Source organism: Lagenorhynchus albirostris, chromosome 3 (genome assembly GCF_949774975.1).
Source record: "Lagenorhynchus albirostris chromosome 3, mLagAlb1.1, whole genome shotgun sequence".
NCBI classification, from domain to species: domain Eukaryota; kingdom Metazoa; phylum Chordata; class Mammalia; order Artiodactyla; family Delphinidae; genus Lagenorhynchus; species Lagenorhynchus albirostris.
The window spans coordinates 64,287,739-64,311,698 of NC_083097.1; the positions used below are offsets into that span (position 1 = coordinate 64,287,739).

General features: G+C 38.9%; 1 protein-coding gene across 1 annotated transcript in view; it reads right to left on the minus strand.

Annotated features, from left to right (window-relative positions):
• ACOT12 (acyl-CoA thioesterase 12) overlaps window positions 1-23,960 on the minus strand; it is a 47,604-nt gene that overhangs the window by 15,756 nt on the left and 7,888 nt on the right. The window contains exons 3-6 of the mRNA XM_060143223.1: window positions 21,935-21,995; window positions 10,769-10,870; window positions 6,118-6,253; window positions 1,453-1,609 (exon numbers count right to left, since the gene is read on the minus strand). Of these exons, the coding sequence (XP_059999206.1) occupies window positions 1,453-1,609; window positions 6,118-6,253; window positions 10,769-10,870; window positions 21,935-21,995 (456 nt within the window). The remainder of the gene's footprint in view (window positions 1-1,452; window positions 1,610-6,117; window positions 6,254-10,768; window positions 10,871-21,934; window positions 21,996-23,960) is intronic.

Consider the following 23,960-nt stretch of genomic DNA (forward strand, 5'->3'; position numbering starts at 1 on the left):
GGTGCTTTCTAAATGAATATCTCTTTTAGCTCAAGAGGGAAATGAATAACTGGATTGTGTGTGTTGAGAGTGGTTCTGTACATTACCTGCAAATATTTTAGGAAATGCCACACGTCCCCAGGCCGTGGGGTCTTTACCAAGATGCTGGTGCTCCTGCTCTTGTGGTGACAGTCCTGCTCTTGTTTTGTGCCCTATGGAAGTATCTCCAAAAAACAAACCGCTGTCGTTTGTTCTAATTTGAGGGATTTTTTTTCCTCCTGACAGCTCATGACTACAATCACAGAAAGCTGTGACTCCCAGGTTGGAGTGGGGCACAGTGAAGAGAACTGTCAGCTGGTGCCATTCACATGCATTCCCTGGCTTCACTGTTACTTGAGTTCACCCGCATGTCAAAGACTAATTTTTTTCCCCTAAAGAAAAATTACCTGGATTGCTGCACAAAGCCTGAAAGGCTACAAAGAATACATTTTACAGTTTTTGTGGTGTGCGGAGTTTTGAAAATCTATAAAGAAAATTTAATCTCAGAAAGTTACTTCCATAATTTTCTACATTTTAGATTCCCACTGTAGTCATCCAGTTACTCTAAAGAATTGTGCCAACAATAAGTGAACAGACTCTGCCATAGTTAATTATATTGTAAGCCTTTACAGTAGAACAGGTTCAAATGCTTTATTGTCATTAAGAGTGACAATGTCATTTTAAAAACAAGCTCTTATATTTGTGCACAATTTATAGGAAGGATAACCACAGGTTTCTAATTATAGTCGTAACTGTAGACATATTACTAATAAAATTCCTTTAATTTGGGGGAAATAAAACCTTAACAATTTTCAGTGGTTACAAAAATTGTCGGAAGGGCAGATCCTGTTCAAATGCATTTTCAGAGAACACAGTGTTCTTTAAAGCTGCTCAATTACCTACGTGGCTTCATTAAGAATAAAGGAACCCTTTTTGAAACTGAGGAGCATTTAAAAGTACTTTTCTAAGTTCTTTCCTCTTTCTCATCTTATTTTTCAGTTAATCCTTTGGCCATGGTGATTCTAACCAGCACCTTCGGAGATCAGACCTAATTGTAAACCGCCTTTATAAAAGTTTGTATCTTGACCGTTTTTAAGTGTAAAGGCTATCTTCTGTTTCTATCCTGCATCTACTTTGTCATAAGTAATGTGACAAGGAGTTGCAGTGTCATAAGATCAACAGTCATAATTCAGAATCAAGTATAAGAACTGTCATTTCATTTTTTTTTTGAACCAAGAATTTAAACATTCACCTTCAAAAAAGGACAGAATAATTCTAAGGTAAACAGGAAAATGACTTATCATTTTCTCATTTTGATAAAAGACAACATTGTTCTCTACTTGTTTCCTTGACTGCCCAATAGCTGAGCCTCAGACCCTTCTATCCTCTCCCCACTGGTCTCAAGATCACAAGCCAAAGGTCCAAACCAAGAACCTTGCAGAAATAGTAGCCACTGTCTCCATCCAAGCCATGATCTGGCCACCAAATGTATTTCCATGATGGTTTGCATGGGGTGGGAGGACAAGTTCAATGCTCTGCACAGAGGTGCCCCTCGTGGAAACGGTTCCTTCTTCTTCATCACAAGTGGGATCTGAAAGGTGGATGTGAACAAAGATGGTGGAGTTAAATGCAGAACCTGAGGCTACAGCCTTTCCTTCAACTCATGGGATTTTTTAGAAAACATAAATTATTACCAAAGACTTAAAACTCCTGAAGAAATGAATAGGCTTTATTTACAGTGAATTGGATAAGACCACAGATCAGAAAGGGCATTTTAGAGATTGTATTCCAACCTGTTTTACAAGTCAACCAGAATTTTTTTTTTTTTTTTTTTTTTTTTGCGGTACGCGGGCCTCTCACTGTTGTGGCCTCTCCCGTTGCGGAGCACAGGCTCCGGACGCGCAGGCTCAGCGGCCATGGCTCACAGGCCCAGCCGCTCCGCGGCATGTGGGATCTTCCTGGACCGGGGCACGAACCCGTGTCCCCTGCATCGGCAGGCGGACTCTCAACCACTGCACCACCAGGGAAGCCCTCAACCAGAATTTTGATTAAAAGAATGTTTAAGTTTAAGTTTGAGTTGCTTCAGGTGGAAGAGGGGCAGATCAGAGCAGGTCAGGGCAGAAAGAAATTTGGGGATTGATGGATATATTATTATCTTGATTGTGGTGATGGTTTCATGGGGGTATACATGTCTCAAGACCTATCAAGTTGTACACTTTAAGTATGGGCCATTTATGGTATGTTAATAAAGTTATTAAAAAGAAAGGGATTTGAGCTTTAAAGGGCCACAGACACTGAAAATCTGGAATAGTTTGCTGTATGATAAACTTCAGAATGGGAATATGGCCTCCCGTAGTTACTGTTTTGCAATGAATGCAGTCACAAACAGAAAAGACACAATACATTGTACTTCTTAGTGTCATTCTGCTTCTTTTGAATCATATCTGCTTCATTTACTGACAAATTGGTTTTGACTCTCAACAATGGAGAAATCATTTACTTTGGCGGCAAAGCAGTAAAATGTATTCAGTTATATTGCCTGCATCATCAAGGGAATTACCAGCTAGGCTTATATCTCACGTACTATTGTTGAGGAGGTGGGAGAAAGAATTACAGAGTAGGGCACCATCCTGGTTGTACCGTCAGAGGCACAGCTGAGCTTTCAGTGTGAGAGCACAGACATGCCCGGCTGTTGTTGGTAACTGGGAATGGAGCCTTTCTTATCACAGTCACATGTAAGTGAGCAGAGAAGAGTGGTTACAGAGATTTAACTCCATTTCCTGATCTAATTATTATATTTTTCATTAATTGATGGTATTTTTCTTTTATGTTTTTTCCCCTTCATTCCACTGATCATTTCAGTCCCCTGCTTAAAAACATGCAGTGACTTCCCCTTGGCCTATTAGAAGAACCTAAATCATTCCTATGGCCCCAAGCCCTTCCTTTCCTGTCTGGCCTATGCCTACCTCTCCAGCCCCAGCTAGTCTGATTTGCTCGTAGCACCCCTTCCCCTCTCAAGCTCTCTCTCCCTTTGTTCCAACCACAATAGCCCTTTTTCAGTTCCTGTAACTAAATGTTGCCCTCAACATCAGGGCATTTGTACATGGTGCTCCCTCTGTCAGCAGCAGTTCCACTGGCCACCCACACTTTCTTCCACTTACCTCCTATTCTCTCTTGGCCCATCTCAGTCACTACTTCCTCAGGAAAGCCTTCTCTGGCCACAGCAACCCCACTATTATGAGCTCCCACTTGTACCTTTCTTTCACTGTTATAATTTTATGTTTATTTGTGTGATCTTTGATTTTCTGACCCCCTATATCCTAAGCTCCTTTGGGCAAGGACTGATTTTTTAAAATTCTAATAAAATTCCAGAATGTGGGTGCTCAGTCAATATTTATTGAATGAATAAGTGGATGAATAAACTTAACTTTGCTGATTTATTCCACGTTCACAGTCCTTACTAACAACAGAATATTTTTAGGTAACAAAATGATTGTACTGATTTATACTTCTGTCTGTTGTTTATTACAGTTCCTACTGCTCCCCATTTTCACTTAAATAGTATTGTGGACTCCTCAATTTTTCCAGTTTCATGGGTGTGAAATAGTGTCTCATGGAGGTTATAATTTGCATTTCCCTGATTAATAATGAGGTCCAACATCTTTTCATATGTATATGAAACTTTCATGTTACCCTTTAATGAAATGTCAATGTTGTTTGCTTCAAATGTTACTTCTCCCCCTTTCTTTTTCTCCTCTCTTCCTGGAACTTTGATTAGATGCTTGTTAGACTTCTTACTCCATTCTCTATATCTCCTAATCTCTCTTATATATTTCCCATTTCTTTGTCTGTCCATCTGCATTCTAGGTAACTTCTTCAGATTTACTTTTCCAGTTTACTGTCTTAGATGCTGTTTAATTCATCCATTGAGTTTTTTAAAATTTTTATTTATTTTTTTTGTTTGCATTGGGTCTTCATTGCTGCACGCGGGCTTTCTCTAGTTGTGGCGAGCCAGGGCTACTCTTCATTGTGGTGCACGGGCTTCTCATTGTGGTGGCTTCTCTTGTTGGGAAATATGGGCTCTAGGCACGCAGGCTTCAGTAGTTGTGGCGTGTGGACTCAGTAGTTGTGGCTCACAGGCTCTAGAACGCAGGCTCAGTAGTTGTGGCACACAGGCTTAGTTCCTCTATGGCATGTAGGAACTTCCCAGACCAGGGATCAAGCCCGTGTCCCCTGCACTGGCAGGCAGATTCTTAAGCACTGCACCACCAGGGAAGTCCCATTCACTGAGTTTCAAATTTTAATTATTATATATTCTTTTTATAGAAATTCCTTTTGCTTCTTTGTCAAGTAGTCTAGGTCATTTTCTTGTTCCTGTATAATACTTTTGATACTCTTTTCTTAAAATATATTAATGTTCTTACTGCACATTCTTTATATGGTAAATTTAATATCTGTAGTCTTTGTGGACCTCATTCTATGGTCTGGTGCTTTTTTGGATTTAGGTGACTTATTTTTGTCTTTTATGATTTTTGACTAGGAGCTCACATTCCTTGGATCTTTATCTGTGACAATTCTTAAGGGCTGGGCTTAAAGTCATTTCTTCACAAAGGATTTGTATTTGTGGCTGCAGATCACCCGTGGGTACATAGCACAGTACCACTTCACACTAAGTATCACTTGGTCTGTTTTGGGCCAAACAAATTATGTGAATTCTGACACCAAATCTGCTTGAGAATGTAATTGCGATTGAATCCTCAAAGAGAAACATTTTTTTTCCATTCCACCTAGGGCTAAGTGGAAAGCATCCCTACCAGAGCTCTCTGAGGGGTGGGATTTTTCCAGTTGGCCCACTGAGGGTATCATTTTGGGGGTGTTGCAGCTCCAGGTATGGTTCCTTGATCCAACCTTCCACCTGGCTGTGTCTCCTGAGCCCTGGCAGGCCCATTAAAACACAGCTCTAGGTCTGGCACATACAGGTTCCTCCTGAGTAAATGCCAACTCTTGTATCTCCTTACACTGCTGAATTTGTGTTTCTAATCATTTGTGGACTTCAAGGCTTTCTCTTATTTTTTTGCCTGCTGAGATGTGTTTGCAAAGATGTTTGTAAATATTTCATCCAGAAATTTTAGTTTTTTTCAGACTCCAAGTCCACCATAGTGCTGTAATCAGAATTGGATTGTTTCCTAAAGTGATCCTTAAAAAACATATGAAGTCTTAAATCCCTTCCAACTTCTTTTTTAAGTACTGATTTTGTTAGATAATTTTGTATAAACATCCAAAACCAGTATTGATTGAGATTTTTTAAGGTTAATTTCTCTTACTCAAATGATACTTTTTTGTTTCAAAATAAATTAATATAAATTATCTGTAAACTATATTGTTAAATGAAAAAAAGAAAGGTGCATACTTGTTTGAGTATTGTGTTACCAGGATAAAATAAAAAATTGAGAGGACCTTATACTGTGAGAGACATTGTTAAGACTCAAATATAAGGCAACTCCTTTTCTGAGGGATAATTAAAGAAAAAGCTACTTGATTCCTATGAAGACATACATGGCCTACACTAGGACACATAGAGGAGATAACTAGGGCAGGTCATATGTGTATAAGCATCAGCTATGACATCTATGCAGAAATATATTGAGTATAGGGGACCTTGGTGCAGAAGTATGCCTATTTGAGGTAATTGCCAATCGATGGGGAAATAGGGCTCTTCCAGGTTTAGAGATCAGTGTAGGCTCACAGCTCTGGCTGTGTACCCATGTTAAGTACAATAAACAAATGTCTCCCTTTCTACAGGCTTCCAAATAGGGGCATACTCATCTGGAGGTCAATTTCAATTCTTGTACTTTGGATGTTCATTAAGTATTGTGTCATTCTGCTTGGACAATTTTACATTTATCCCGCATTTTCTGGTCAGGATCTCTGACCTGAATTGAGGTTATTCTAGCTCTGGTTTTCTTTCTCATTACTGGAAAGGATCAATAAACCGCAGAATACACATTCTTCTCAATTGCACATGGAACATTCTCCAGGATAGATCACATGCTAGGCCACAGTCATATAATTAAAGTTCCTGTAAGTAGATTTACTGACCATCAAATTTGCCGCTTTCCTTCATCAGGTTTTTAAAAGTATCTTCATGTTGTAATCGAACTTTCCTTCTCTCAGAAGCCAGATTATGTTCCACATGATCTTGTTCAGTTAAAAGTGTGACTGGTTTTAAATGAATCTAGAGAAAGAAAAACAGTTATCTTTCATTGCCCTGTTAAACTATAAAAGCACATCATGAATTTTGCAAAAACAAATGATATGCTACATTGTTTTCTAACTCAAAGTAAATAGAGCATTTATGGGTGTTTATATATGCATTTTATTTTGACTTAATTTTTTTCTTAAAATATTTTTAAACTACAAAAAATCAACATAGACTTAATTATTTGTTCATATAATATGTGCCTTAATAAGTTTTCCAAATATTAATTTTCCCTGATTTAAAAAACTTTCAACAGAACTACAAAATTAAAAATTCTTCAGATTAATGAGTGAGGGGAGGGACTTTGACTCCACTAAATTCTTATCAAGAAATGCTTTCTACCTTTTGCAAAATTAATCTATCAAAGGGAGAGAATAAAGATGTTCTAGAGAAAGCTATCATGTACCAAGAGATATTCCCAATTTGGAAATTTCAACACATGGTGAAAACATTGTCTAATAAGCAAACTGAAAAAATCAATAAGTCAGAATAAAACTCTAACTGACCTCCAGAAACCTGGAAATGTGATGCAACAGAATGAAATAGAAACAAAGAAAACAGTAGCAAAGATCAATAAAACTAAAAGCTGGTTCTTGGAGCAGATAAACAAAATTGATAAACCTTTACCCAGACTCATCAAGAAAAAGAGGGAGAAGACTCAAATCAATAAAATGAGAAATGAAAAAGGAGAAGTTACAACGGACACCGCAGAAATACAAAGCATCCTAAGAGACTACTACAAGCAACTCTATGCCAATGAAATGGATAACCTGGAAGAAATGGACAAATTCTTATAAAGGTATAACCTTCCAAGACTGAACCAGGAAGAAATAGAAAATATGAACAGACTGATCACAAGTAATGAAATTGAAACTGTGATTAAAAATCTTCCAACAGGGGCTCCCCTGGTGGCACAGTGGTTAAGAATCCGCCTGCCAATGTGGGGGACACGGGTTCGAGCCCTGGCCCGGAAGGATCCCACATGCCGTGGAGCAACTAAGCCCCTGTGCCACAACTACTGAGCCTGCACTCTAGAGCCCGTGCTCCGCAACAAGAGAAACCACCGCAACCAGAAGCCTGCTCACCACAACAGAATAGCCCCCGCTCACCGCAACTAGAGAAAGCCCATGCACAGCAACGAAGACCCAACGCAGCCAAATATAAATAAATAAAATAAATAAATTTATATAAAAAAAAATCTTCCAACAAACAAAAGTCCAGGACCAGATGGCTTCACAGGTGAATTCTATCAAACATTTAGAGAAGAGCTAACACCCATCCTTCTCAAACTCTTCCAAAAAATTGCAGAGGAAGGAACACTCCCACACTCTTTCTATGAGGCTACCATCACCCTGATACCAAAACAAGACAAAGATACTACAAAAAAAAAAAATTACAGACCAATATCACTGATGAATATAGATGCAGAAATCCGCAACAAAATGCTAGGAAACAGAATCCAACAACACATTAAACAGATCATACACAATGATTAAGTGGGGTTTATCCTAGGAATGTAAGGATTCTCCAATATACACAAACCATTCAATGTGATTCACCATATTAACAAATTGAAGGATAAAAACCATATGATAATCTCAATAGATGCAGCAAAAGCTTTTGACAAAATTCAACACCCATTTTATTATAAAAACTCTCCACAAAGTGGGCATAGAGGGAACCTACCTCAACATAATAAAGCCCATATATGACAAATCCACAGCAAACATCACTCTCAATGGTGAAAAACTGAAAGCATTTCATCTAAGACCAGGAACAATACAAGTATGTACACTCTCACCACTATTATTCAACATAGTTTTGGAAGTCCTAGCCACGGCAGTCAGAGAGGAAAAACAGGAAAGGAATACAAATTGGAAAAGAAGAAGTAAAACTGTTACTGTTTGCAGATGACATGATACTATACATAGATGATCCTAAAGATGACACCAGAAAGCAACTAGAGCTAATCAATGAATTTGGTAAAGTTTCAGGATACAAAATTAACGCAGAGAAATCTCTTGCATTCCTATACACTAACAATGAAAGTTCAGAAAGAGAAATTAAGGAAACAATCCTATTCATCATTGCAACAAAAAGAATAAAATACTTAGGAATAAACCTACCTAAGGAGGTAAAAGACCTGTATGCAGAAAACTAGAAGACACTGATGAAAGAAATCAAAGATTTCACAAACAGATGGAGAGATATACCATGTTCTTGGATTGGAAGAATCAATATTGTGAAAATGACTATCCTACCCAAAGCAATCCAGAGATTCAATGCAATCCATATCAAATTACCAAGGGCATTTTTTACAGACCTAGAACAAAAAATCTTAAAATTTCTATGGAGACACAAAAGATCCTGAATAGCCAAAGCAATCTTGAAGGAAAAACACAGAGCTGGATGAATCAGACTCCCTGACTTCAGACTATACTACAAAGCTACAGTAATCAAGACAATATGGTACTGGCACAAAAACAGAAATATAGTTCAATGGAACAGGATAGAAATCCCAGAGATAAACCCATGCACCTGTTGTCAACTAATCTATGACAAAGGCAGCAAGGATATACAGTGGAGAAAAAACAGTCTCTTCAATAAGTGGTGATTGGAAAACTGAACAGCTGCATGTAAAACAATGAAATTAGAACACTCCCTAACACCATACACAAAAATAAACTCAAAATGGATTAAAGACCTAAATGTAAGACCAGACACTATAAAATTCTTAGAGGAAAACATAGGAAGAACACTCTTTGCCATAAATCACAGCACATCTTTTTTGACTCACCTCCTAGAGTAATAGAAATAAAAACAAAAATAAACAAATGGGACCTAATGAAACTTAAACACTTTTGCACAGCAAAGGAAACTACAAACAAGACAAAAAGACAACGCTCAGAATGGGAGAAAATATTTGCAAACTATCAACAGACAAAGGATAAATCTCCAAAATATATAAATAGCTCATGCAGCTCAATATTAAAAAAACAAACAGCCCAGTCCCAAAGTGGGCAGAACACCTAAATAGACTTTTCTCCAAAGAAGACATACAGATGGCCAGGAAGCACATGTAAAGCTGCTCAACATTACTAATTCTTAGAGGAATTGCAAATCAAAACTACAATGAGGTATCACCTCACACCAGTTAGAATGGGCATCATCAGAAAATCTCTACAAATAACAAATGCTGGAGAGGGCATGGAGGAAAGGGAACCCTCTTGCACTGTTGGTGGGAATGTAAACTGATACAGCCACTATGGAGAACAGTATGGAGCTTAAAAAACTAAAAATAGAATTACCATATGACCCAGCAATCCCACTACTGGGCATATACTCAGAGAAAACCATGATTCAAAAAGACACATGCACCCCAATGTTCATTACAGCACTATTTACAATAGCCAGGTCATGGAAGCAACCTAAATGCCCATCAACAGACGAATGGATAAAGAAGATGTGGTACATATATATAATGGAATATTATTCAACCATAAAAAGGAATTAAATTGGGTCATTTGTAGAGACATGGATGGACCTAGAGACTGTCATATGGAGTGAAGTAAGTCAGAATGAGAAAAACAAATATCGTATATTAACGCATATATGTGGAATCAAGAAAAATTGTACAGACGAAACGGTTTGCAAGGCAGAAATAGAGACACAGATGTAGAGAACAAACTTATGGACACCAACGGGGGAAAGAGTGGGTGGGGGGGTGGCAGTGGGATGAATTGGGAGATTGGGATTGACATATATACACTAATAATGTATAAAATAGACAACTAATAAGAACTTGCTGTATAAACTAACTAAATAAATAAAATGTTAAAAAAATAATGCTTAGACTAAATGCAGATCCTCCCCTAGGCACTCTGACCCTAAAAAGAAAAGCCAAGAAATTATGAGTAAGTCCGCAGCAGACAAGGGACATGCTGCTCTGGGCCAAAGCAAGGCAAGCCCACTGGGCACCCACATGAGGCCAACATATTTCTTTTAAGGGTGTTTTTACCCTATATATGCCCTGCAGCTTATGTTTAAACTTCAATAACTCAGCAACTTTGACATTATTCCTTTAGGTATGAAAAAGTGATTGGACCATAAGACACAACTGCTAGCTAAAATGCCCTTGCTTTAAAAAAATATTTTAACTCAATTTTGAGTTATATAACCACAAAAGAAAAGAACTAAACCAGCAAGCAATATTGTGGGGAGACAGACATGACCTTCAGATCATTTAAAACAAGTGTTTTTCTCTTTCACGAACTGGCTACATCTCTCATTTTCTCTAAGGCAGTTAATACAATGATATTACCACATAAATATTGGTGAAAATTACGATAAGTATTGGTGAGTAACAAATCTTGGGAAAGTATATCTCACGGTAAAAAGAAATGTCCCTTATTCCATAATAATTCTGATGCTTATACTTCTGTTGATATGTCCCTGAATTACATGCTAGATACTCTTCACAAAGAAATTTACCTTTTCTTTTCCAACTGGTTTGGCTACAAATGTAGAGAAAGCCACACTAACAAGTTTCTCAATGCCAGTGAACATGTCCTGTACTGTGACCTTGATGCTGATCTAAAAAGGAAAGAAAAATAAATTCAAAACTTTTCAGCCGTCTAGACAACAGATGAGACTGCAGCATTCAAAATTCATTTATGCACTTCACCATTGTTTTGTTTTTTGAATAAAACCAGCAATTCAATTTACTTTTAACCAATACTGTCCTCTCAATGATTTTCTATAAAATTGGAAAAAATTTTCTTTCTGATTATAGAAAAATATATATTTACCATGGAAAATTTGGTAAGTATAAAAATTGATAAATGATAAAGATGGAATCTGACAATCAAGAGTAAATATTATCAGTAATTCCATCACTCAGATTAATAGTTGCTAAACTTTATATAAAATTTCTTCCAGTTTTATATATATACATATGTATGAAATGTATCTATATGTATATAGTTGTGTCTGTGTGTGTGTATACACACACACACAAAAGATTATCATACTGTATTTACAATTTTATATTATAATGAAATTTTTTGGCATTTATATGATAAGCATTTTCTAATCCCACTATTACTAAATGTGCTTTTGAAAACAAGATATTAATGAATTCCTTATAGCCCATCAGAGAGATGCACCATAACTTTTTTTTTAATCTTTAGTCTGAGTTTTATAACCAAGATGACATGGACAGCATGTTATTTGCAGTCATGTTATTTGCAGCTTTGTTTTCTCTTTCAGGAGTTTTATTTTTCAGGAATAGCAAGAAAGTAGTTGAGACATTTTATGGTGACACCACAGTGGACTGGATTTCCCCATGTGAAGAACTCTGAAGCTCTGGTCCTCATGATCACACACTGCAGAAGTGTAGGTAAACTCGGGAACATAGCCCAGAGAAATAATACTACCTTCTTGAAATAGTGGGCAACCTCGGGCATCTTAGTTCAGGACTGTGTTATCAATGATAATATCTGTTTCTACATCTTCACCAAGTACATCATGCACAAAAATAATCATCAATTGGTGATTCACTTAACTTATGAAACCAAATTAGTATTTGCATGGTAAACATAAGTTAACTAGATGGTGATTAACCAAATTTAAACCATCCATTTTCAACTCCCAACAACTCTCAACCCCACATAGCCTTCTACTTTCAGAAAAATAGGCAAATGAAAAATAGAATAGACAACTAATAGTAAAAACAAAGCAACAATTCTGGAGAGTTAAAACAAGTTCCAAACATTGTCTTCTATTAGAACAGTTAATTTAGTTATGTATGAAGGCCAAATGTCTCGAAAACATATGCCAGGGAGAATTTCACTTTGTGTCATTACAGAGTGGGTCAGATTGGAATTACATCCTATGAAAACAACTGGAAAATTGGACCAAGTATAGGAAGCAACTATTTTCACACATAGGACAACAGACAACACAGACCTGTGATCTCCAAGGAAAGGGAGATAAATGAAGGGAGCACTTGCATTTCCTGGGTTCTCAGCATGCACATAATTCCCAGACTATGAACAAGGAGGGGAAATGGAAACTTGCTGAATTGAAGAACCAGAAATCAAGGAGATCAAGGCAGCTGAGATTATCCCAGAAAGGAGGGAGCTGCAAAAGGAAAGAATTCCAGGTATGTGCATATTGTTCCTGTTGAGTGTTTGGGTTGATACCAGTCTGAGCATGTGTAGGGTGAAATCCGACAAAGCCAGAAAGGAACAGCTTCTGAGGAAGAAACAGTTATTGTAAGGTAAACAGTTCCAAGAGCTCATACAGCGCTAGGAATCTGGCGTTCCCTCCAGCCAGACCTCAGTGAATACACAACACATTCATAGAGGCCATAGAAGACCACAACTGAGTAGAGGAACTAAATTAGCCCTAGATGGGGCTAGCATTTATTTTTCTTAAGATAAGAAATCTGTGCTTTCAAACTCACCGGGTTCTTTTCGTAGCTTTTAGTCAAACTTCCTCTGGAAATTCTAGCTGCTATCAGGGAATAGGAAGAAAGGAGAAAAGAAAGGGAACTTTCATCTGTGTATGGGCTGAGTATAAAGGAGAGTGCTGTCTCTCAGGGGAAAGGCTAGACCCAGAGGCTACTGTGAGGCAAAGCTCAAGAGCCCCATAGCTGAGGAATCAGGATCCAGAAGCACCATCATAAACTGTCTCTGACAGAGCTCATTTTATCCACAAGTTTTTATTACCTTTCTGATTTCTTCAGGTTTTTTTCTATTCTGTTTATAAACATACTGGGAGAAAGTGACTAAATCAGGGTAAAGCCATCACCATAGGTGTGGTTATTGCCAAAATAGTTCTTCTATGGGTTGATTTGTGTCCTTCACCAAATCTGGTACCTCACAATGTGACCTTATTTGAAAATAGGGTGTAATTAGTTGAGATGAGATCCCTCTGGAGTAGGATGGACCCCTAATCCAATAATGACTGATGTCCTTATAAAAAGGGAAAATTTGGGGGGGTGCCTTCAAGATGGCAGAGGAGTAAGACATGGAGATCACCTTCCTCCCCACAAATACATCAAAATTACATCTACATGTGGAACAACTCCTAAAGAACACCTACTGAATGCTGGCAGAAGACCTCAGACTTCCCAAAAGGCAAGAAACTCCTCAGGTACCTGCGAAGGGCAAAAGAAAAAAGGAAAAACAGACAAAAGAATAGGGACGTGACCTGCACTTTGTGGAGGGAGCTGTAGGAGGAAAAATTTCCACACACTAGGAAGCCCCTTCACGGGCAGGGACAGGGGTGGGGGGTGGGGGGGGAAGCTTTGGAGCCACGGAGGAGAGCTCAGCAGCAGGGGTGCAGAGCGCAAAGCGGAGAGATTCCCACACAGAGGATCGGTGCCGACCAGCACTCACCAGGCCAAAAGACTCGTCTGCTCACCCGCCGGGGCGGGCGGGGGTTGGGAGCTGAGGCTGGGCTTTGGAGGTCACATCCCAGGGAGAGGACTGGGGTTGGCTGCATGAACACCGCCTGGATGGGGGCTAGTGCGCCACAGCTAGCTGGGAGGGAGTCCAAGAAAAAGTCTGGACCTGCCTAAAAGGTAAGAGACCATTGTTTAGGGGTGTGTGAGGAGAGGGAATTCAGAGCACCGCCTAAATGAGCTCCAGAGTTGGGCGTGAGCCGTGGCTATCATCGCAGGCACCAGGGATGGGCATGAAATGCTAAGGCTGCTGCTGCAGCCACCTAAGAGCCTGTGTGCAAGCGCAGGTCACTATCCATACCTCCCCTCCCGGCAGCCTGTGCAGCCCGCCACTGCCAGGGTCCCATGATCCAGGGACAACTTCCCCGGGAGAACACACGGCGCACTTCAGGTTATTGCAACGTCACAGTGGCCACTGCTGCCACAGGCTTACCCCACCTTCCATACCCCACCTACCCCCAGCATGAGTGAGCTAGAGCCACCTAATCAGCCGCTCCTTTAACCTTGTCCTGTCTGGGTAGGGAACAGATGCCCTCAAGAAACTTACACGCAGAAGCGGGGCCAAATCCAAAGCTGAACCCCAGGAGCTGTGCGAACAAAGAAGAGAAAGGGAAATTTCTCCCAGCAGCCTCAGGAGCAGCGAATTAAACCTCCACAATCAACTTGATGTACCCTGCATCTGTGGAATACCTGAATAGACAACAAATCATCCCAAAATTGAGGTGATGGACTTTGGGAGCAGCTGTAGATTTGGAGTTTGCTTTCTCCAAATAATTTGTTTCTGGTTTATGTTTATCGGAGTTTAGTATTTAGAGCTTATTCTCATTGGTAGATTTCTTTATTGATTTGGTTGCTCTCTTCTTTAATTTTTTTTTTTTTTTTTGCAGTATGCGGGCCTCTCACTGTTGTGGCCTCTCCTGTTGCAGACCACAGGCTCCGGACGTGCAGGCTCAGCGGCCATGGCTCACGGGCCCAGCCACTCTGCTGCATGTGGAATATTCCCGGACTGGGGCACAAATCCGCCTCCCCTGCATCGGCAGGTGGACTCTCAACAACTGCGCCACCAGGGAAGCCCTAATTTTTATCCTTTTTCTCTTTTTGTGAGTGTGTATGTGTATGCTTCTTTTTGTGATTTGTCTGTATAGCTTTGCTTTTGCCATTTGTCCTAGGGTTCTGACTGTCCATTTTGTTTGTTTGTAACTATAGTTTTTAGCGCTATAACCAACTTTTTTGGTTTGGTTACTCTCTTCTTTCTTTCTCTCTTTTTTTAATTTTTTATTTTTAATAACATATTTTATTCCTTTTTTCTCTCTTCCTCCTTCCCTCACTCCATCTCTTCCTTCCTTCCTTCCTTTCTTTCTTCCTTTTCTTCTGAGCCGTGTGGCTGACAGGGTCTTGGTGCTCTGGCCGGGTGTCAGACCTGAGCCTCTGAGGCGGGAGAGCCGAGTTCAGGACATTGGTCCACCAGACACCTCCAAGCCCCACATAATATCAGATGACAAAAACTCTCCCAGAGATCTCCACCTCAATGCTAAGACCCAGCTCCACTCAACGATCAGCAGGCTACAGTGGTGGACACCCTATGCCAAACAACTAGAAAGACAGGAACACAGACACACCCATTAGCAGAGAGGCTGCCTAAAATCATAATAAGTTCACAGACACCCCAAAACACACCACCAGACGTGGTCCTGCCCACCAGAAAGACAAGATCCAGCGTCATCCACCAGAACACAGGCACCAGTCCCCTCTACCAGGAAGCCTACACAACCCACTGAACCATGCTTACCCACTAGGAGCAGACACCAAAAACAGTGGGAACTATGAACCTGCAGCCTGTGAAACGGAGACCCCAAACACAGTAAGTTAAGCAAAATGAGAAGACAGAGAAATACACAGCAGATGAAGCAGCAAGGTAAAAACCTACCAGACCAAACAAATGGAGAGGAAATAGGCAGTCTACCTGAAAAAGAATTCAGAGTAATGATAGTAAAGATGATCCAAAATCTTGGAAATAAGAATGGAGAATATACAAGAAACGTTTAACAAGGATCTAGAAGAACTAAAGAGCAAACAATGAAGAACAGCACAATAAATGAAATTAAAAATTCTCTAGAAGGGGCTTCCCTGGTGGTGCAGTGGTTGAGAGTCCTCCTGCCGATGCAGGGGACACGGGTTCGTGCCCCGGTCCGGGAGGATCCCACATCCCGCAGAGCGGCTGGGCCCATGAGCCATGGCTGCTGAGCCTGTGCATCCGGAGCCTGTGCTCCACAATGGGAGAGGCCACAAGAGTGAGAGGCTCACATACCATTAAAAAAAAAAAAAATTCTCTAGAAGGAATCAATAGCAGAATAACAGACAGAAGAATGGATAAGTGACCTAGAAGATAAAATAGTGGAAATTACTACAGAGCAGAATAAAGCAAAAAAAAAAAGAGAATTGAGGACAATCTCAGAGACCTCTGGGACAACAATAAACACACCAACATTTGAATGATAGGGTTCTCAGAAGAAGAAGAGGGAAGAAAAAGGGACTGAGAAAATATTTGAAGAAATTATAGTTGAAAATTTCCCTACTATGGGTAAGGAAATAATCAATCATGTCCAGGAAATGCAGAGAGTCCCATACAGGATAAATCCAAGGAGAAACATACCAAGACACATATTAATCAAACTATCAAAAATTAAATACAAAGAAAAAATATTAAAAGCAGCAAGGGAAAAGCAACAATTAACATACAAAGGAATCCCCATAAGGTTAACAACTGATTTTTCAGCAGAAACGGCAAGCCAGAAGGGAGTGGCAGGACATATTTAAAGTGATGAAAGGGAAAAACCTGCAACTGAGATTACTCTACCCAGCAAGGATCTCATTCAGATTCAACAGAGAAATTAAAACCTTTACAGACAAGCAAAAGCTAAGAGAATACAGCACCACCAAACCAGCTCTACAAAAAATGCTAAAGGAACTTCTCTAGGCAGGAAACACAAGAGAAAGAAAAGACTTACAATAACAAACCCAAAACAATTAAGAAAATGGTAATAGGAACATACGTATCAATAATTACCTCAAATGTAAATGGATTAAATGCTCCAACCAAAAGACATAGACTGTCTGAATGGATACAAAAACAAGACCTGAAAGAACAAGAAATGTCTATTTAGGTCTTCTGCCCATTCTTGGATTGGGTTGTTTTTTTTGATACTGAGCTGCTTGTATATTTTGGAGATTAATCCTTTCTCAGTTCCTTCATTTGCAAATATTTTCTCCCATTCTGCGGGTTGTCTTTTCATCTTGTTTGTGGTTTCCGTTGCTGTGCAAAAGCTTTTAAGTTTCATTAGGTCCCATTTGTTTATTGTTTTTATTTCCATTTCTCTAGGAGGTGGGTCAGAAGATCTTGCTGTGATTTATGTCATGTAGTATTCTGCCTATGTTTTCCTCTAAGAATTTTATAGTGTCTGGTCTTACATACAGGTCTCTAATCCATTTTGAGTTTATTTTTGTGTATGGTGTTAGGAAGTGTTCTAATTTCATTCTTTTACATGTAGCTGTCCAGTTCTCCCACCACCACTTATTGAAGAGGCTGTCTTTTCTCCATTGTATATTCTTGCCTCCTTTATCAAAGATAAGGTGACCATATGTGCATGGGTTTATCTCTGGGCTTTTTATCCTGTTCCATTGATCTATATTTCTGTTTTTGTGCCAGTACCATACTGTCTTGATTACTGTAGCTTTGTAGTATACAATGGAGTCAGGGAGCCTGATTCCTCCAGCTCCATTTTTTTTTCTCAAGATTGCTTTGGCTATTTGGGGTCTTTTGTGTTTCCATACAAATTGTGAAATTTTTTGTTCTAGTTCTGTGAAAAATGGCATTGGTAGTTTGATAGGGATTGCATTGAATCTGTAGATTGCTTTGGGTAGTACATTTTCACAATGTTGATTCTTCCAGTCCAAGAACATGGTATATCTCTCCATCTGTTTGTATCACCTTTAATTTCTTTCATCAGTGTCTTATAGTTTTCTGCATACAGGTCTTTTGTCTCCCTAGGTAGGTTTATTCCTAGGTATTTTATTCTTTTTGTTGCAATGGTAAATGGGAGTGTTTCCTTAATTTCTCTTTCAGATTTTTCATCATTAGTGTATAGCAATGCAAGAGATTTCTGTGCATTAATTTTGTATCCTGCTACTATACTAAATTCATTGATTAGCTCTAGTAGTTTTCTGGTAGCATCTTCAGGATTCTCTATGTATAGTATCATGCCATCTGCAAACAGTGACAGTTTTACTTCTTCTTTTCCAATTTGTATTCCTTTTATTTCTTTTTCTTCTCTGATTGCTGTGGCTAAAACTTCCAAAACTATGTTGAATAATAGTGGTGAGAGTGGGAAACCTTGCCTTGTTCATGATCTTAGTGGAAATGGTTTCAGTTTTTCACCATTGACAATGATGTTGGCTGTGGGTTTGTCATATATGGCCTTTATTATGTTGAAGTAAGTTCCCTCTATGTATACTTTCTCGAGGGTTTTTATCATAAATCGGTGTTGAATATTGTTGAAAGCTTTTTCTGCATCTATTGAGATGATCATATGGTTTTTATCCTTCAATTTGTTAATATGGTTTATCATTGATTGGTTTGCATATATTGAAGAATCCTTGCATTCCTGGGATACACCCCACTTGATCATGGTGTGTGATCCTTTTAATGTGATGTTGGATTCTGTTTGCTAGTATTTTGTTGAGGATTTTTGCATCTATGTTCATTAGTGACATTGGCCTGTAGTTTTCTTTCTTTGTGACATCTTCGTCTGGTTTTGGTATCAGGGTGATGGTGGCCTCGTAGAATGAGTTTGGGAGTGTTCCTCCCTTTGCTATATTTTGGAAGAGTTTGAGAAGGATAGGTATTAGCTCTTCTCTAAATGTTTGACAGAATTCACCTGCGAAGCCATCTGGTCCTGGACTTTTGTTTGTTGGAAGGTTTTTAATCACAGTCTCAATTTCAGTTCTTGTGATTGGCCTGTTTGTATTTTCTATTTCTTCCTGGTTCAGTCTCAGGAGGTTGTGCATTTCTAAGAATTTGCCCATTTCTTCCAGGTTGTCCATTTTATTGGCATATAGTTGCTTGTAGTAATCTCTCATGATCCTTTGTTTTTCTGCAGTGTCAGTTGTTACTTCTCCTTTTTCATTTTTATTCTACTGATTTCAGTCTGCTCCCTTTTTTTCTTGATGAGTTTGGCTAATGGTTTATCAATTTTTTTTATCTTCTCAAAGAAACCTCTTTTAGTTTTATTGATCTTTGCCTATCATTTCCTTCATTTCTTTCTCATTTATGTCTGATCTGATCTTTATGATTTCTTTCCTTCTGCTAACTTTGGGTTTTTTTGTTGTTCTTTCTCTAATTGCTTTAGGTGTAAAGTTAGGTTGTTTATTTGAGATGTTTCTTGTTTCTTGAGGTAGAATTGTATTGCTATAAACTTCTCTCTTAGAACTGCTTTTGCTACATCCCATAGGTTTTGGGTGGTTGTGTTTTCATTGTCATTTGCTCCTAGGTATTTTTTGATTTCCTCTTTGATTTCTTCAGTGATCTCTTGCTTATTTAGTAGCGTATTGTTTAGCCTCCATGTGTTTGTATTTTTTACAGATTTTTTTCCTGTAATTGATATCTAGTCTCATAGCGTTGTGATCAGAAAAGTTACTTGATACAATTTCAATTTTCTTAAATTTACCAAGGCTTGACTAGTGACCCAAGATATGGTCTATCCTGGAGAATGTTCCAAGAGCACTTGAGAAGAAAGTATAATCTGATGTTTTTGGATGGAATGTCCTATAAATATCAATTAAGTCCATCTTGTTTAATGTATCATTTAAAGCTTGTGTTTCCTTATTTATTTTCATTTTGGATGATCTGTCCATTGGTGAAAGTGGGGTGTTAAAATCCCTTACTATTATTGTGTTACTGTTGATTTCCCCTTTTATGGCTGTTAGCATTTGCCTTATATATTGATGTGCTCCTTTTTTGGGTGCATAAATATTTACAATTGTTATATCTTCTTCTTGGATTGATCTCTTGATCATTATGTAGTGTCCTTCTTTGTCTCTTGTAATAGTCTTTATTTTAAAGTCTATTTTTTCTGATATGAGAATTGCTACTCCAGCTTTCTTTTGATTTCCATTTGCATGGAATATCTTTTTCCATCCCCTCACTTTCAGTCTGTATGTGTCCCTAGGTCTGAGGTGGGTCTCTTATAGACAGCATATGCAGCTCAATATCAAAAAAACAACCCAATCCAAGAATGGGCAGAAGACCTAAATAGACATTTCTCCAAAGAAGATATACAGATTGCCAACAAACACATAAAAGGATGCTCAGTATCACTAATCATTAGAGAAATGCAAATCAAAACTATAATGAGTTATCACCTCACACCTGTCAGAATGGCCATCATCAAAAAATCTACAAACAATAAATGCTGGAGAGGGTGTGGAGAAAAGGGAACCCTCTTGCACTGTTGGTAGGAATGTATATTGATACAGCTACGATGGAGAACAGTATGGAGGGTCCTTAAAAAACTAAAAATAGAACAACCATACGACCTACCAATCCCACTAGTGGGCATGTACCCTGAGAAAACCATAATTCAAAAAGAGTCATGTACCCCAATGTTTATTGCAGCTCTATTTCCAATAGCCAGGACATGGAAGCATCCTAAGTGTCCACTGAAAGATGAACAGATAAAGAAGATGTGGCACATATATACAATGGAATATTAGCCATAAAAAGAAATGAAATTGAGTTATTTGTAGTGAGGTGGATGGACCTTAGAGACTGTCATACAGAGTGAAGTACATCAGAAAGAGAAAAACAAATACCGTATGCTAACACATATATATGGAATCTAAAAAAAAAATATTGGGTCTGAAGAACCTAGGGGCAGGACAGGAATAAAGACGCAGACATAGAGAATGGACTTGAGCACCCGAGGAGGGGGTAGGGTAAGCTGGGACGCAGTGAGAGAGTGACATCGACATATATACACTACCAAAAGTAAAACAGATAGCTAGTGGGAAGTAACCACATAGCACAGGGAGATCAGCTCAGTGCTTTGTGTCCACCTAGAGGGATGGGAGGGATGGGATAGGGATGGTGGGAGGGAGATGCAAGAGGGAGGACATATGGGGATGTATATATATATATATATATATATATATATGTATAGCTGATTGACTTTGTTATAAAGCAGAAACACACCATAGTAAAGCAATTATACTCCAATAAAGATGTTAAAAATTTTTTTTAATAAAAAGGGAAAATTTGGACACATACACACACACACACACACACACACATAGGGAGAACACCATGTGCAGATGAAGGCTGAGATCGGGGTGAAGCAAACCACTGGCAAACCACCAGAGGTTAGGAGGGAGGATGGGGGCAGATTCTCTCCCATAGGCCTTGGAAGGAACCAACCCTACTGACACCTTGATGTAGGACTGCTAGCCTCCAGAACAGTGAGACAATAAATTTCTGTTGTTTAAGGCACCTAATCTGTGAAACTTTGTCATAGAATCCCTAAGAAACAAATGTAAGTCCCTACATGTCTTTTGTGCCCAGAGATCAAAGGGACTGCTACTGAGCAAACTACAAGTTGCAACATGGGATCCATGAACTCCTTTCCTGCTATTTTAACCTGGATAGAGACTTCAAAATCTCCCAAGAATTTTGTATTCATAGCTATAATAAAGAAAAGAAAACCAGGTAGGCGAAGAAGAAAAATCTAAGCTTCCCTTCTTGCTCCAATTACTCTGCCTTTCAAAAATTAGTTAATTGTGGGGCTAGTTTTCATTATAGGTGAGGAGATAGGGAACAAGTAGAATTAGAATAGTAATAGAGTCAGAATAATTAAGAAATAAAACCTATACCTGGCAAAGAACCAAGGGAGTGCCCTCCCTTGTATGTTTACTTTGTGTATATCCTTTTATGTAAAAATAGTTCATTGCATCACATTTAATTTTAGTAGCAGGGAAACACAGGCTTATTATTTACCTGTGAGCCTGACTACAGATTCAATGGCCTTCTGAAATTCAGAATCACATGAACTCCAAGTTATTCCAGGCCTCCTCCTCTCTCCTCTGTAAACAATGAAGAAATGAGCACCAACAGGCAGAAGGAAGAAAAGGGAGCCTCTTACCTCCATGCTTGTGCTGAACGCTCTAGTAACTTTCGCTTTGATGGTTATAACTTGTCCAACTCTAGATTAAAAAAAAAAAACAACAGTAATTCTAGCACATCTCATTTCAGACTTGGAGATTCACTTAAATGTTTGTGCCATAGAACAGTTCCACCTTATGCTGATAATGTTCATGCATGAGAAACTCAATAACATAACGAGACAGCACTAAAAATAGATACTGATTATTGTAAACCACACAAGAGTTAGCTGACTACCTCTTTTTAACAGAAAACGGCCTTTGCAAAGATGGTGTGCAAAATGATTTCCAAATCTACAACAGATACTTGACTGTACCACAGCTGTTCGGTTAAGAGAAAACGAACACACATGCAAACCTATACAATTGATATTTTTAAATGTTGGTTAACAAATAAATGGTAAACATACAAGCAAGCAAACAAACTGAATACCTTCACTCGGTTTACAGGAGCCCTCAATGTTGCCAGATGATCCATTCACTCCACATTATTACTGGGACTCTGGTCATGTAACCCTAGTTGTTTCAAAGCTTTTGTGTTCTGGCCCTTCAGTCACCTAAGGGTCTACCCAATATAAGCCTCCTCAGTTTTTCTCCCTGACTTCAAAGTTGAACTACATTCTCACTATTCTTCTCAATCTTCTGTTTCAGGGGAAGAAAAATAGATCTCTTCCAGACCTCTTTCTTTACCCGTGCCCTTGATCCCATCCTACTCTTACCTTTCCTCCTGCACCATGGCCTGGCTTAGGCAGCTCTTTCCTCTTTTGTACCCTCAATCTCTGCCCCTTCCTTGACTCCTTCTCAGTCTGTGAAAATGTTCAAGGCTTTTCCTTGCTAAAAATCTTTCTCTCAAGTTTATTCTATCACAACATTTTTTTCTCTTCTCCTCTATATTTCTCCATATTCAAACTTCCTAAAATAATCTTTTTCTTTTTCCAGCTCATACATTTAACAAATGTTTACTGAGTTACAACTAGTCCTGGCACGAAACTAAGACCTCAGGATACAGTGATTAACAAGATAAGGTTGATGACATCAAGGAGACCAGTCTTCACTTGGGACATCAGGATGCAGACAGGTGAAGTGCAACGCTATGAAATTTTTCAAAAGGAAGAAAGAATCAAGTATTGCAAAAACACCCAGAAGTGACTAATGTGAAAAGTCAGGAAAGGAGCCATAGAAGAGGTAACATCTGAGATGGGTCTTAAAAGATTAGGATTTTGTCAGGTTCAGAAGTTTGGGGGTTTCATCTCTCATTCACTTCTCAGCCACTCAAATCTAGCTGTTGCTTCCACATCTTACTCCTGATATCTCTGAAGTCACTTCCTAACAGCTAAATCCAAGGTCTTCTCTCACTTAACAGCATCAATCAACCTCTTTCTTCAGGAAACCTTCTCTTCCCTTGGCTTCCAAAATACTGTTCTCTCTTCATTCTCAGTTTTCTTCACTGATTTCCCTTTCTTAATCCATTCCTTAATGGTAGCCATCCACCAAATTTATGTTCTTTGTTTTTTCTCATTTCGGCCTCTTCCTGAAGACCTTGTTCTCTTCCACAATCCTATCATCTTTATAGAGATGATTCTCAAATCTAAATCTTTAGCCCGAACCTCATTCTTGAAACACAGAGCCATATTTTCAAACTTCTCTCAGCAGATTCAGCTAATGGTTATGGAGGCCCTACTAGGCTGAGTGATAGCTGCTTACACACACATTACCTAATTTCACTTAATCCCCACACTTAGCACATGCAAACCCAAACCAATTTTCTCTTTTCCTTAAACTTGTTCCTCCTAGATTTCCTAACTCTGTTTGGTAAAGTTTCTAGCAGAGATTTACAGTGATAACACGAGGCAGAGAGTCCCTTTTCAAAGCTACTGTAGTACTTTGTACTCATATACTACCAAAATCTTCCACCTCTGCCTGTCAGACTCTGAGGAGGGGAAGCATCTTGCCACTTTTTTTTTTGGCCACACCATGTGGCATGTGTAACTTCCCTGACCAGGGCTC